Source organism: Triturus cristatus, chromosome 11 (genome assembly GCF_964204655.1).
Source record: "Triturus cristatus chromosome 11, aTriCri1.1, whole genome shotgun sequence".
Taxonomy (NCBI): Eukaryota; Metazoa; Chordata; class Amphibia; order Caudata; family Salamandridae; genus Triturus; species Triturus cristatus.
In genome coordinates, this window is record NC_140594.1 from 132,546,649 (window position 1) to 132,561,929 (window position 15,281).

General features: G+C 47.4%; 1 protein-coding gene across 1 annotated transcript in view; it reads left to right on the plus strand.

Moving 5' to 3' along the window:
- The first annotated feature begins 298 nt into the window (after nucleotides 1-298).
- Nucleotides 299-15,281, plus strand: part of PXN (paxillin) — a 339,773-nt gene continuing 324,790 nt past the window's right edge. Inside the window, exon 1 of the mRNA XM_085634086.1 lies at nucleotides 299-569. Coding sequence (XP_085490212.1) covers nucleotides 557-569 — 13 coding nt within the window. The 5' untranslated portion in view covers nucleotides 299-556. The remainder of the gene's footprint in view (nucleotides 570-15,281) is intronic.

Sequence of the window (15,281 nt, forward strand, 5' to 3'; positions counted from 1 at the left end):
CCCGGCCCATTTAAAGCCCTGGGATCGAAGTTCCAAGAAGAGCTAGCGCTAAACCAGCGCCAGGCTTCAGTAGCTAGCCCTCCTCTACAGCAGTGCGCGTACTCTCCAGGTAAGGACGCCCCTGGTTTCGCTCCCCCGTGCACGTTGCTGCTCTGCCTCTGTTCTTCGGGAGGCGCTGCTGCATGTTTCATCCGTGGAACAGCTGCTGCAGCGCCTCTGCTCCCCAGCAGATGGCACCCGTGCTCCTTACTTGGGACGCAGGCATGCCCTCTACGGCCCGCTCCCTGAGCGCTATCTGGGTGCCTCGCGGACGCGCCCGCCCCCAGCCCGTGCCCCGGTGACCGCAGGGGCGCGCACGTCGGAAGGGGGCGTCGCGGGAGCGCGCGGCCTGTCCCGACTGCCGTCGCCGAAAAGTTGCGGGTGAAGAGGAGCGGCGGAGAGCGGGGTCCGGTGTGTCTCGGGGGACCGAGGCAGGCCGTGGGGAGAACAGGAGCAGCTCAGGGGAGACGAGGCAGCCCTCCCCGGGGTGGGGAGCGCCGCCCGGGCACACGCAGCCATGGATGACCTGGGTGAGTGTGGGAGGAGGGTGGAGGGCACTGTGGGGGCGCCGGGGGGTACTGTACATGGGGAGGGCATTGACTAGTCGGGTAATGTGCAGTAGGGCACTGCATACCGGGATCTGCAGTAAACGGGGGCACTGTGTACGGGAGACGATGGGCAGGGGGTGGTTTTAAATAACGGGGTGCTGTGGTTGGGTCACTCTGGAGAAGAAGGTATAAACGAAAGGGGCACGATACTGCGCTGCGGCATGCCAGCCACTGTACCGGGGGATGAGTTACTGAATGTTGGCTGCATTGACTGACTGGCGAGCGTTCTGCTGAAAGTAAAGGGACTACGGTTTTGGGGACACCCCATTATCCAGATGTGGGGTCCTCCAGCAGTCGGGATGGGCCATCAGACCTGTACGTAGGGCGACCACTTGCCTAATGGACCACTTGTGCATACAGGGCTTTGCTGTCCAGGATTGGTGTCGAGGAGATGTGCAGAAAAAAAGTGTTCTCTGAGTACGGTTTGTTGTGCAGCGTGGAAGTGGCTGTCGCGGAGAAGAATTAACGGAAGCATACAACCGCAGAGCGTAGTGTGGGTACCCTGGGCAGAAGCCACCCACAGCTGATGCCAACCTGTGGCCGGAAAACAAAAAATACTCATGATAAAATGTGATGCCCTAAACTGATCACCAGTCTGAAAAGCTGAGTGGCAAACGTTGGCAGCTTAGTTACTCCAGGATTGAACACTATCCAGCTTTATGTGAAGGGGGTAGAGCGCAGACTCACAACACGTGGTAACTGTTACCAACAATAATGAAAAGAATATAGAAAGCATTTAAATACCAAACCAGATGGGCAGTACTTGCCCAAGTCATCCAAGGCTGGACATCAGACAGCCCACTGACCAGGTTGGGGGGGGGGGGGGCACGGCTGCAAAATGCAGCACACTGTGTGACTACAGAACGTCCCTGCCCTCCTCACCGGAGGAGAGACATGGTTAAGACACAAGAGATCTTTGTTTTTTTTCTGCTAAAGTTCTATGCGGGGACTCGAGTGGCGCAAAGTATTGCATCGATTTACTTACCCTAATAAAAGCCTGCAGGCACAGCACAGAGTTACCTAGCCCGGGCAGCACTCAACCACTAAGTGTAGACTGACCGAAGTTTGAGGAGGCATATACACACATGATGGGGTGAAATTGCCTTAGGTCTGAGAAGCCTCCTCGGAGGACCAGAGAAAAGGGGGTTTGTATACACACACATTGTCACTCCAGGCACATAAAATGCCAACTTTCTGGAGAGAGTAAAGAGTGTGTTGCAAATTAATTGTTTAGGCACCGCACCGATAAGTCACCCCAACATGGACTGATGGCAGCCTCGGAGTAGGAGGGCCCACACGCCAAACATCGGCACCGACTGGGTCTCATCCGAGGGCAGAACTGTAGTTTTCAAACTCAGAGGAAGTGGACTTTTTGCCACCCCGTGTGTAAATGGTTACTGCGTGGACCTCTAGCTCATTGCCCCAAAGAAGGGGTTAGAAACCAAAGGTTGGGACACCAGGGTTGAAAACCAACATGTTAGCTGACAATTCAAAGAAAACAAGGGCACAGGAGAGTGTTTCTCCCTACCAGAGCAAGGAATAAACGTGCAGCAAAGAGGGCAGGGCATAGCCTCTCCCCTCCTCCTGCCAAAGTAAACGATTGCACAGAAATCAGACTCTGTTATGACTCTTAGCAGATAAACAGTCCTCAGTGGACTTTTGGTGTGATAACAGCAGAAGAATTTCCGGTTGCCGTTAGCTGGGCCCTGCCTTACTTCATCTCCGATGGTTTGAGCCCAGTTGTCTACATTTACTCCTACACACCAGTGCGCCCTATATATCTTTCTTCAGCTATCTCCTTCTGCCTTCACAAATCTGTATGAGAAACAGGCCTGCCACAACCTGGCTCTAACATTGGACTCCCGCGATGGGGGTGTATTCTCACACGTCTTGGCTGCTGTCGTGAGCTACTTCACTATAAATAACTGAAATCTAAGGGGTGCTTGAGAGCTGCCACCCCTCACTGCTTTCCCTCCCACACATTGAGCCAGTGCTTACATGGGGTACTTCGAAGAACCTGGGACACCCCACCTTTGGACCTCAAGCAGACTTGAGAACTACAGTAAAATTGAGGGTGGTGTTTTTCTGCAACGTGAGTTGAAGGCGCAGTTAAAATACACTGTTATACTATGACAGCCAATCAGCTGCCTGAGGATGTTTTTATATGTTTTCCTGAGCAGCAAGTTCAGAGAATCAAGGTATTCGTTGCTTCGGGAGATCGTGCAGAGCGTGTGGCGTAACCTGGTATTTCCGCTACTTGGTGTACTTTTGTGATAACACGCGCTGACGAGACAGGCTTCGTTCACTCGGGTGTCTGTTGAATTCCTGTGGGGCTGAGGTGTCTCTGGGTGCGTCTTTTCTTGAGAGCGTTTCCGTTTTTACAATGAATATCTGCAAACACCGGAGGCTACATAAATCCCCAATGCATTGCTCAGACACCAGGGACTGCAGAAACACCAGGCCAGCCACAGATAGGGAAGCCCTCTGGGGCTAATTACAGACTCCAGAAGGCAGGCAGAAACGCCCCAGGACTCATTACAGATAGCCGAGTACAGAAATATGTTCAGCCCGCTCCCTCGTGAGGTCTGCATGCCATGTTCTGTCGCTGTCTTGTGGCTTCCTTCAGTCCCGGCTCTTCTGTTCTTTTGCTATGTTGTGTTGTATTCTCTGATGCAGGAGTGCCCAACATAGGGTCTGATTAATGTCAGATTTTCAGGATATCCACTGACACGATACCAGGGAGGAGAATCCACTGACAAGTGATGCAAAACTGAATATTTTCTATAGACGCCAGCATAGATGAATATCCCAGGGCCTTCTAATCCCACATTGCCTGTGGACGGGATTTCTGCACTGGTTTTAAAGATTTACTCTGTTTACAATTGCCATCGGGAAATATTATGAACAACAGAACAGTCTTTGTAAAGTCATGTGTGTTTATTTGTGTGCAGTTTCATTAAGTGTTCTACTGAGCAGAGGTTGTACAAGTCATCCATGGGTCTAAGGCTCAGGTTGACTATGAACCCTTTAACCAACAAGTTATCCGCAGTTAAGGTCTCTGCCTAATTTGAATATTTTCAGATTGCCGGACTATGATTAAATCTTAATCCTGACATTGTTTTTGTTCAAGCAAAGTCCAGTTAAAGAAATTCTATAAAATATCTAACACAGCTTCTACTGTACATCGGGCAATAATCATGTCCAAGACTCAAAGTGGGGTAAAAGGCCGCTTTATTGGACAGGTAGGCAAAGACGATATCCAATTGCATCAGCTCATAATCAACCATATTCCGAACTAACACCCCCCGCCCCTAAGCAATATCCCCGTACAACTACCACCCCACCTTGTTCGGCCTAATCCTCCTCCCCAAACTCCCATCTCCTGCCTAACTCTTGCCTCCAATTTCTCTCCCTTGCTTTCCTCTGTCCGAAGCTATCCCTAACGCCCCCCAAACTTTCCTGCCTGTCTTGATCTCCTCCAACTCTGCCACCTGTCCAAGCGACAACCTCCCAGACAAAATATTACAAATGACGATTTGTCAAAAAGACAACTTTTTTTTCCCTTTTTCCCCCTCTCCCCTTTTGGGTGGGGAGGGTGGGACAAAATTCGTCGTCCTTCCTCACACTAGAACTCTAGGCGCCCACGTAGAACGTTCGCGATGAGCGGCTCGCGCTAGGAAAACAACGGACCAATCGGAATTGCCTACCTGTCCTCAGGGCCATACCATATGCCCGAAGCTACCCGGGGGTGCACACTCTGCGAGTGGCACCCCCAGGAGCTCTCACCTTCACATATAGCGTTTAAGTGCATAGAACATATTGTAGATTTATTCTTCCTATTTACCGTTAATTATTCTGTTTTTTATTTGGTCTTTGTGTTGCCTATAGTGCTTATCGGTCATTTGAGTACTTCAAGAAACCTGGGAGGTGAGTGGGGGGGGCTGCAGACTTTAGGTGCTAAGGATTCTAGTCTGGATTGACACACGATCTCTGATATAAAAGTTGTCTCATTGTGTATGTAGGACATAGACGGTCTGAAGAGATTTTACTCCTTTCCGAAATTTCAGGTCGTCTTTTTCAAGTCTGAGAATGGACTGAATTATAGGGTTTGTGGAGCCCTGTGTATAGAAGGATATGTCTGTGAACTGCTTCTGTCTAGACAGATAGATGTCTATCAGATTAAGGTAGGCCAGCTTTAGCCTTTTGACAGGCTGATGATTTCAGAAGAACTTTGAGCTATCGCCCTTCCATGTAGAGATTTCTGAAAGACACAATATTTACACATCTGTGCTTTACTTATCGGGTGCTGGTGTATTGTCTTAAATGAAAGATGGGCAGTGCATTCTAAATCCACATGCACTTGTATTTGCCTTGCTCTGTGCACAGCTCACCTTTCTTTGCTGATGCCTCCGAACAGCACCGCACACTTCTCAAAGAACTCTAACCTTGTGAGAGTACCTGGCCCTCACACAGGTTTGGTTTCTCCAACTACCCTTATGATGCTATTTATATTGTAAAACCTTTTGTGCAAAGTTTACATAATTTAGAACCTTCCTGCTGGATGTTCCTCATCTCCAGAAATGGGGTCTGTTCATTCTTCATCAGTCCTGTGGTTGTGGTTCTAGACTATTGCTGTCATCATGATGTTACCACTTGATTTAAACATTCTATTCCACAAATAGAAATTCTCTTAAAGAAATAAAACATTCCATCTTGTGGGGAGAACACTTTTGTTCACAAAAGTCACACTCTACAAGTGTTTGACTAGAGAAGAAGATGTGGCCTAATGGCTACAGTGGTCGACCTTGAAGCTGGGGAACCAGGTTCAAGTCTCAGCAGGGACACTCAACATCCTGGGATTCTGTGCATGGTGGCATAGCGACAGTGGCAGCTAACTGGCACTTTATGGAGCAACATACAATGAGTGCACGGTGTAGAGGGAGAGGCAAGAAATGGTGCTACTTCTGAATTCTTGTGAGTTGTCTCCTTGCAGTGAGCGAAAGGGATGATTTGAAATTCACGCTACAGCTGCAAGGAATGAGTTTAGTGTGTTAGTGCAAGAAGTGATGAGAAGATTCAGGCACCTGAGGATGGTGGCATACAAGACCAAACTAAGTCAAATAGAGGAGGAGTGAGACAAAGAAGAAGGCTACCTCCATTGATGACAAGTCTAGACAATGGAGAAGGTAATGCCATGGATGAAAGTCAAGGTATCAAAGTCATCCGCATTCCAGAGTTGTATGATTCTCCACCCCCTCAATCATTCTCCCTGAGGACCAAATGGAGCGCATAGAGGGCATGCAAAATTTAGAACCATCGGGATATTGGGAAAGTCTTCGATCAGGGATTCTGACTTCTTACCTGTGTTTGAGACTTTGCTTAGCCACAAGACAATGCCTGATTTAGGGGAAATTTTCACTAAATGGAGATGGGCACCACAATTTCCAGCTAGAAGGATAGTCACAATCCTTGCTACAGTGCAAGAAAATGCACAGAATGCTATTCTGAGAGTGGAAATAGTGAAGAAAGGACTGCTTTATCATAAGAATATTCCTGTTCTTTGACATGTATCCTATGACAAGAGGAGATAGAAGAAGCAGGCATCAAGATGCGAAGAGATGAGGGTGGTTCCAAGGCTGTGTAGTCTACACCGTGCTCTTTTAGTTGGTCTGGGGAGAAATTATGTTGAACTATTTTTGAAGAAGCAGCACCGATGTATATGAAGTAGATGTTTAGACAAAACAAGGGCGTTGGAGAAGGGTTTCAGAGCAAAGATTGACTACATTAATCTGTTTGGTTGAAACTATGATGGCAGCTTACATGGATATGTCGTACACCCCTATTTAAGCTTGAGTCTTGGAGGGATGCCCAAATCTGAGGCCTCGGGTGGAGGCACTTTATCTCTCTATATGTGGTGTAACAATTGGGTCACAGCACATGCCTGCAGGCTCGCTGAAGTCTGTAGACACAGAAGGGACAATTGCCTCGTACAGGAAATTGGATTTGTGACAGTACCTAAATTTGCACTTGAGGGTGGATGTGTGCACTCTGGGTGGAGATCAGACCGTGACCATGATGGGGACTTGAATTCTAACAGTTCAGGAATGTTCCACTTGTTCTTTGTCTTTCAGATTCAGTAAGTTCCTATTGCATTTGGTGGTGTTGGAACTAAAAGAGGAACTTACAGAATTCTCAGCCACCTCTTTAATGTATAGGCTAGGCAAGGTATGTTCAAAGGGTGAAATGCATTCAGCCGACCCAGGGCAGCCACCTCTTGATGCTTCTGAACTTATTTCTGATTGGGGGAGTATTTCACACCTTACTTGATGGTAGGTTTGAACTCAGTAGTCCTCTGGCCTCCATTGAAGACTCCATGGTAAGCCTTTGTACAGGACTTTTAGAAAGATTGCCCTTGAATGCTCTGTTGGAAGAACTGCTTGGAAAGTGACCATAAGACTGGCTGGATAAGGTACAACGAAAAGCAGAGTTAGGTTAGGGGACTTGACTCGCTCTCTCAGTGATTAACAGTGGCTTGGAGCTGCCACCCAGATGATACATAAAATGATGTCCAATAAAGAGCCAGGAAGTGAGTGAAATGTTGTAGGGGGCTAAACAGCGGGTAACTTATCTTCTGCCAATCAACAAGCAGCGGTTATAGCCTATGTCCAAATGGCTGAAGAACTCTGACTCGCCATGACTGCTTGAAGGGTGTCTTAATAAGACTGGCTTCCTGAGGGATCGGTCAGCCTTCAACAGGCCTACTTGGTAGGCCCGGTTAGACCCTCACCACCCCTTTATGGCCTATTCTTCTGCGATGTATCACTGTCCACCATTCCATTAAAATGAGACCAGGATGCTCATTTATCAGTACCCAGGTGCCATAGATGCGTACAACCCATCAACGATACTCACTCATTCAGCACTTGATGCTTAGTCCTATCCACCTATCACAAATCTATAAATCCAGGATGGGGATCACAGATTCAGCGTCCTTTATGGTATGTGTTCAGAAACAAGGACACTCCAGCTGTGAGTGAAACCGCTATCAGACACTGGGATGGTGGAATGCGTGGGCACCTCATGAGTGTGTACACCATCTACTAGTGGGCCCATTTAAAGGCTGGACTCACTTATCCGTATGTGGGGTGAGGATCTGGGGTACTCACGCCTTCTGGGCTTCTACATACTGTACCACCCTGTGATGGATTTGTCTGAGCGGCATATAACGCGCATAAAAAAAGTGTAGGCACAGTAGGTTTATTCCCCGGATGCCAGACAGCACAGACGACAATCCCCACCAACCGCCCCTGGCCTCAGTCACCAACTGACTCCCATGGAATGCTGCACAAGAACCCCATTCCATTTCAAAGCCACGCCCCATCAGCTTATTTTGGTGTGAGGCGTACGAGCTGCATGACTTGTCAGCAGTACAGCCTTCAGGCTGGAGATGTGTTCTAGTAGCCTAGCTGCATACCCGAGAGCAAGGGTTGCACTCTCGGCTTTGGGATCTATCTGAAAAGCCTGTCATTCTAGGAGAAGTACCCAAAGCCACCCTTCTAAAATTGTAAATATTTGTGAAATGTATTTTCCTTATGTAAATCAACCTTGATAGAGCTCAATTGATGTACACGGTTTTGTTGCCCCCTAGCACCCTTTATTTGTGTACAGTGCTTCGTTGCTCCCCAGCTCCTCTAGTCGCTATATGTCAAACACCAGTACATAAAACACAGTCGATCAAGGGTGGAGGTGTTCTCACCATGGGGGTTTGGATACCTATTGCGAGTGTGAGATCACCCAGCCTTTGCCAAGTTTGGGGGGCTGCTTTAAGAGGTAAATGGTCTTCTGGGAGCCTCTGTGGCAACCCTCGGGGCCCCATTCTGGTCTGGCCACCTGCAGTTGAAACGTTTTTGCTGGGCTTGGTGTGGTGTATCATTCACTTCCTGTCAGCGAGGCCTACCTTGTGACAGACCCTTCTATTTGTGGCCGCTTTCATAACGTGAGTGCACCTCACCAGGGCGGGAGGGACCAAGAGCCTCCGAGCCTTCCTGTCCCGGTTACTCTTACAGGCTCCAAAGGTCAGGAGAGACAAGTTCCGGGAAAGCGAGAGAGCCGCACGCCTTTCTCCAGGGAAGCAACAGGATTATTCCTGGAGGCGGCTAGGGTTTCAGAGGGTCTAGCGCCGGTGTTCTAACCCTGCACCTCTAGGCTTGTCCCGCAGCGTCTGGGCTGCCTTTGGGATGCCGAGTGCAAGGTTCGCTGCCGCACCGATCCCTACAGACCTTGTTTAAACCCGCCGAAGTTTCTACACTACAAGAAACCCAAAGACCCCAACCCCATGGGCACTGGCTCGTACACTGACCCAGGGGCCAAATGGGGTACGCCACCACCCCCTGTGTCTTATCCCTGACTGCTGCAGGTCCCAGAGATCGAGTCTCCATGACATTCTTGTAATGTAAATCGCTGTGTAGCCAGAAGATGAAGTACATAAAATAGTATGGGATCTGGGACATGAGTGCTATGGGAGCACGGTCAGGGTGTCTGGGGTTGGGGCCGGGACAGAGACGTGGCTAAAAAACAAAGCAAAATAATTGACCACTATTTTGTTGGCTTTTCTACTTAAGGTACACACATGTATACTTTAGGACACACGTCTTAACGGAAAAATAAATGGCAATAAAAAAAAAACCCTATGAAAGCTCAGTTTGTACCCAGGCGTGCCATGCCCCGTTGCCCCGCTGTCTGAGTGTGTGAGGGTGTGTTTCCACGCTGATAAGATTGAGAGCTTTGTTTGCATTTTCCAGCAGGTCCTGCAGTCTTTCTCTTCGGTTCTGCTGGAGTAAGTTGCAGTTCACTGCATTAAAGCTTGGAACTGGTGCCCTGGCTGTGGTAAAGTCACTCTTGAGGGGGAGTCAAAGATGGAGTTATGTGCCGGGGATGCCAGTTCCTCAGACATTAGTGTCTTTGTTTGCTGTTTTTCCCCGGGCCTTGGGCAGAAGCTGGGCTTTTGAGTGACTCCTCTTGTGTGTCCCAGCCGCGGAAATCATCTTCGATGTCTGGCCCCCAGTGGTACAGAAGAGTTTTGTAAAGCAGAATACAAGCACTGACCATGCCAATAGTTCGTGCTTTAGTGGCATGAAAGGTTTTCTGACGCTTTTGTAAAACACACAAGACCGCTTCTGCATGGAAGCAAGTAACCCCCTCACACAACTGTTATAGCCCAGGCATCAGTGCAGGTGCTCACAAGCGTGCACAGATCTCTCTCACTCCCTCTCCATGCCAAGGAAGCTTCCTTCACACAGACCAAGTGCACCTTCTCAGTAGCAGACGTTCCTCTCAGAAGCCAAACAGTTGCAGCATTGAGGCCCCCCTTTCAGTAGGCAACAGCTTCACTCATATCTGACCTGGAAAAGGTAGGGTTTCCTGGAGAGGGAGCCTCTAGGTGTGAATCGCAGATACCCTACAGAGCTCTTCCCACAGAAGGATGGATAGTAGCACCCTGGTGGCCGCTGCACTTTGAGCTGTAGTAGAACATGCTGTAATTTGCCTTTGAAGTTGCGCTGGACAGAAGTACAGTCTGGGTGCCTCTCGATGGAGATCACACAACTAGAGTTGACTTCATTCAGTTTGATCTCACCTTGGAGATGGGTCTACTCACCAGCCTCTATCCTGCTTACAGGTGTCACCGAGGTCTGGCTGCCTCTGTCCGAAGCAGAGGTGGGTACTATAAGCAGAAGTAGGTGCCTAATTTAGTTACCCGTCATGGCACTGATGTCAATGAACAGATGTTCATCCTAATGCCTGCATATGGGGATTTTGTGGTTCAAGTCTTTCACCAATGTTTCTGCCCTTCTGCATTTGGTGACGGGTGTTTTTTTTTTAACATTGAATCGATTCAGCTTGTTTAGGGCTGTGTGCAGCGTGGTTTGCCGTTTTTACAAAGAAAGGGAGTATGATGCATCTAGTTATTTCCTGCATTAAAAAATACCAAGAAAATAGGTTTCCGCTGTTGGCTCTTAAGAGCCATGGTGCCAAAACGTAATAATTATTTGGACTGATTAGTCTGATCCAACAAGTTGACTCTGCAAGTCTATAAAAATGTTAGTGACAAATTATACATGTGTTTCTTATGGCAACTGAAAACAGAGTAGCTTTGAAAAGTGTGAAACCCCTGCACAGTGTTAAGAACGAGTTTAAACATTTCAGGATTTACTTGTCCCATATTTCACTTCATTTCTGGCTTATAGGCTCTTCAAAATAGCCCCTGAGCTGCTTTGCATTAACGTTGCACATGAGTTATATTTCACTGGCTGCTATCATCGTTGAGGTTGGCACTTGTGTGCGTATAACCACGGTAAGCTATGCCTTGGAAGGAGGTGAGATAATGCACAAATTGCATATCCTGGTGTGTGTAGGTGTAAGCTTGCGATTTGGATCTTTAGTTTGTGTGGTGCGTGTATTGATTGGAGGATTGTTGTGAATGGTCATTGCGTTATGTTTCAGTGTTTTGAAGCATGTCTGTTGTCTGGCACTTTGCTTTTTGAATGATGGGTTATCCCCTGGTGACCTGTGGTGATCACGGAAGCAGTACAACATTACCACGAGAGTTGTCGTATGGAAATTGAATACCACCATTCTTTACATAGTAGCAAGAATTTATAGCAGGCCATCATTGATAGCCACCAGTATTACAACGCAGCTACCCCCCGCCTCCATGGAGAGAACTGCAGCCACCCAGTGCTCAAACAACTGCACTTACCCTCCATCATCCATGACATGAACCATAGTTACCCCCATCATGACACCAGCACCAGTTAACACCAACTGCATAGCCCTAACTCCCACCTCGATTGTTGGTCTTGGTCCTATAGTGCATCAGTGATAGAATAAGCACTACTGGTTTTTGACTTGGTGCCTGAGTAACAATGCTATATTCAGTAATGGAGGACCAGGAGAGTGGTCTTCCTTGAGGCACAGGGTTTAAGTGTAACTGTGCCAGGTCCATTTGTCAGGGAAGTTGCTTGGCCCAAGTGTTTCTGTATCGGCTGTCAATACAAAGTAGGCGTTTAATGAGAACCTAGCACAGTGGTCAAGATTTAAAAAGTCTGATAAATGTCAAGATTGTATTTTTATGCACATGGATGCATTTTATAAGTCGCAACAGGTGAGGTGTGTTGTCAGCATGATTATCAAAGGCCACATTTAGAATGCTATGATTTGGGCCCTCCGCCAGACTAGTGAACCTGAGGTACTCTAAGAGGCTCCGAGTGGTTGATGGAGGCTATTTTAAAGGTGTGTAGGAGGTAGAGAAATGTGAAAGGGTGTTTATGGGGCAGATGGGGTTTACGTTGATGGCTGTAAGAAGTTTCCAGAATGCTGGGAGGGTGGTTGTGTTTCTGGTGTTGGCCCAGAATGAGTTTCAGGAGTTTGAGATGGCAGTTCCCTGGATATGACCACCGGAATGGATTAGTATGGGTTTGGGGATGGACCCTGTTAGCACATTAGCTCTGGTGGGGTGGTCTTCTCCAAGTGCGACACTCTTGTCTAGATTTGATAACTGGATCAGTGTCTCAATGGTACTGATGGGCAGCAGAAGAGGTACCTAGGATCCTGTTCTCAAATACGTTAATCAGAATATGCAAAACCATAAGCGTGAGGTAGAAGATGAGGTCAGTGTTAATGTTCATTGAGTAGTGGATGATTATTGTGTGTGTGTGTTGTATCGCTATTGTATTTTTTTGAGGTAGAGGTTACATGTGTTCGTGGGTGTGGTACATTTGATGCCTAAATAATAACAGTAACTGTTTTTATAAACTCATTTGTATTAGATTTTCATGTAAATGACAGGCACTAGTGTGATTCAGCTCTGTTTATGTCTGTGCTTTGAAGGATGAAAAGCTGAGTCAGCTCCATCGTGACCTGTGCTTTGCACACACGTTTTCAGGAAGGGCTCAACTATCCCGCCTACTAATAACTTTAAAGTTTATTTAAAAAAAAAAAAAAAAGATTTAGAATTCCTCATGGAACAATGTAATTTCCCTTAACGATAGTGGCATTACTGTGCCATAATGATGTATTTGGGTGTGTTCATGTGGACGATACACAATGAGCAACTAACAGTGCATACTTCTAGTAAGGCGTGTAAAAAGTTTCGAAGATCAGAGTTTGCTTATTTGTTTTTTTTATTTCCCGCCACTGAAAAGTACTAAGCTAGCAAAAATGTTTATAAAATATAAAAATGCAGAAAGAAGGGTGTCCTACACAGCAGGAGAACTCTTCCCCTCTACTATAGTGGTCTGTTAGGACACAGTCTCTCACCGTTTCCAGTGAGTACATAGGCGCCTTCTCTTCTTCCACACGCCCCATGGGAGAACATATGGCAGAAGGGAAGGGGAAGTTTTCAGATTGTCGGATGACAGCTTTTGAGTTGTTGCTGACATTCATGGCTGGCTGTTTTGAGTAACCGCAGGGAGCACATCTTTGTCACTCGATCCTGGCACGGCTTCCAGCTGAAAGGACTAGGATGGGGACCATTCATATCTATGCAAGAGAAGTTTATAATTCATGGGTCCCCTGTTCTTTAATGCTGTTGTGGGGTTCTAATGACATGATAATCAACCATGCAGTTGAGTGGTATGCAGATGTCACCAAAGCTTCATAATATGGTACATTACATAGTTGTTATATTTTGTGATCAAGGAAAATGTGTATTGAAAACCATGCTGCACAGGACAGTGTGGTTTTTTTCATTAGCACATTAGTAATGTATTTTCTGTTAATTATAGGAAATAAATCATTCTTGGTTTTGACCTCATTGCTGTGACCTATGAGACTTGAAGCAGTGGCTGCGAGGGGATTATAATTTAGATCCTAAATATACGAACACTGATTTTTGCTATTCATCGTTTTCTGTGTCATCATGTTACCCCTTGAACTCGTAGCTTATGCTCTTCAGGTGTACCCTGTGGCCAGAATACCTCTTACAGTGGTTATCTTGAGGCATGGCTCTGCCTAGCGAGTACAAGTACCCTGCCCCCGTAACCTCTGGGCACCGCCTGTAGCTTTGCCCTGAGCATGGTTCTGCACTTGTCCTAGTACTTTTATTCACAGTGACATTTGGCACTGGGCATACGGCCTAGGCAATGGCTAAGTCCATTAGAGTGAGCATGATTAAAGATATGTAGTTGCCTTTTCCAAGGCATGTCAAGATTGTCAGTGTAGATACAAACCACTAATTTCCCAAAACCTTTGATGGTTTTTGCACTCTTCCCTACTGACCTTCATTGCCTAACTATGCTTATTCATTGCCCCCCTAGATCCAGGATCCTGGAGCCGGGCTTGGAGAGAGTGTGTTACTGTGAATGTGTGTTTGTGTAAGCATGTGTGCGCGAGTAAAATTGAAGGTCGAAGAGCATGTGATGTCACTTCTGCTACCCCAGGAATTTTGGTGCATTGACTTTTAGGCTGGGATGTGCACGCACGTGTTAGATGTTGCACGGGTTGTAAACAGATCTGGGATACTCTGTAAGTAGGTGCGTTACAATAGGTTTTTTTGTAACCAGTACTGCCCCCTTCCGTGACCATCGGATTATGGTGATGACGTCAGTGGCTAGTGGTCGCCAATGCTTTGTGAGCCAGCGTACAGAGAGGAGAGATCAGGGGCGTAGCTCTGTCAGTATAATTGGGGGTGTGAGCTTCAGATTTCCCAACACTGGCGCTAGGACATCTTGTTAAAATATTCTATGAGAAGCTGGACATGAGGGGGCCTTAAGAGGCAGTGGAAAGAGAGAGAAGTGAAAATTGTTAGGTGTACTTAAAACAATTTTTTTTCAAACCAATCCACATTTTTGAAGGCGTTTCATATATAGATGAAAGTTTGTGTTTGTCAGTGTGGGCATGTAGAAATCCCAGGTGAAATCCGACACTTCATGTTACCCGACTCGAGGCACTTTTACCCAACTATTTACTACAGAATACATTTTTTTTTTTGGGGGGGGGGGTGTACCCCCCTTGGTGCTAAGCCCCTGGTAGAGATTTTACTGTCAATTGAGGCTCGGATTGGCCTCCGGAGTTCTTTGGCTGTATTCCGCACGGTAGGCACCACGCTCTTCGCCACTGTGCTTCGAGGCGCCCGCTGACATGCAGTAAGTGTCCCGTGGCCATAGCAGCCGATCATTGTTGAGGGCTGCGGCTAATGCCGCTTCGTCTGGTGTCTAACTTATTCTCAAAGAAACCTCACAGACCACTTCCGTTGCGTGGTTGTGGAGTCCGCAGCCGCGCTCTCTCGGCTTCTGATTGGCTGTTGTGGATTGCATTATCGCAGTACCGACCTCCTGTGTGCTTATAGTCGTTGTAAGAAGACCTGTGAGCGGCATCGTTTTAACCCCTTCGATGCTGCGCAGATTCCGCCGCTGTGCTGGCGGAATCTTGCGCGGGTGTGGTCATGACGGAATGGTTCCGTCATGAGCACAGCTCAACCGTGGGTCATGACGGAACCATTCCGTCATGAGCACCGAAGGGGTTAAGCGTGTACCAGAGAGCGGTCGGCTGATATTAATCTCCGCTTTCGCTTCTGATTTTACATTGTTTTGCATGTTGTGGGTCTCCGCTGCCCCGCGAATTCCCTGTTAGCCTCGT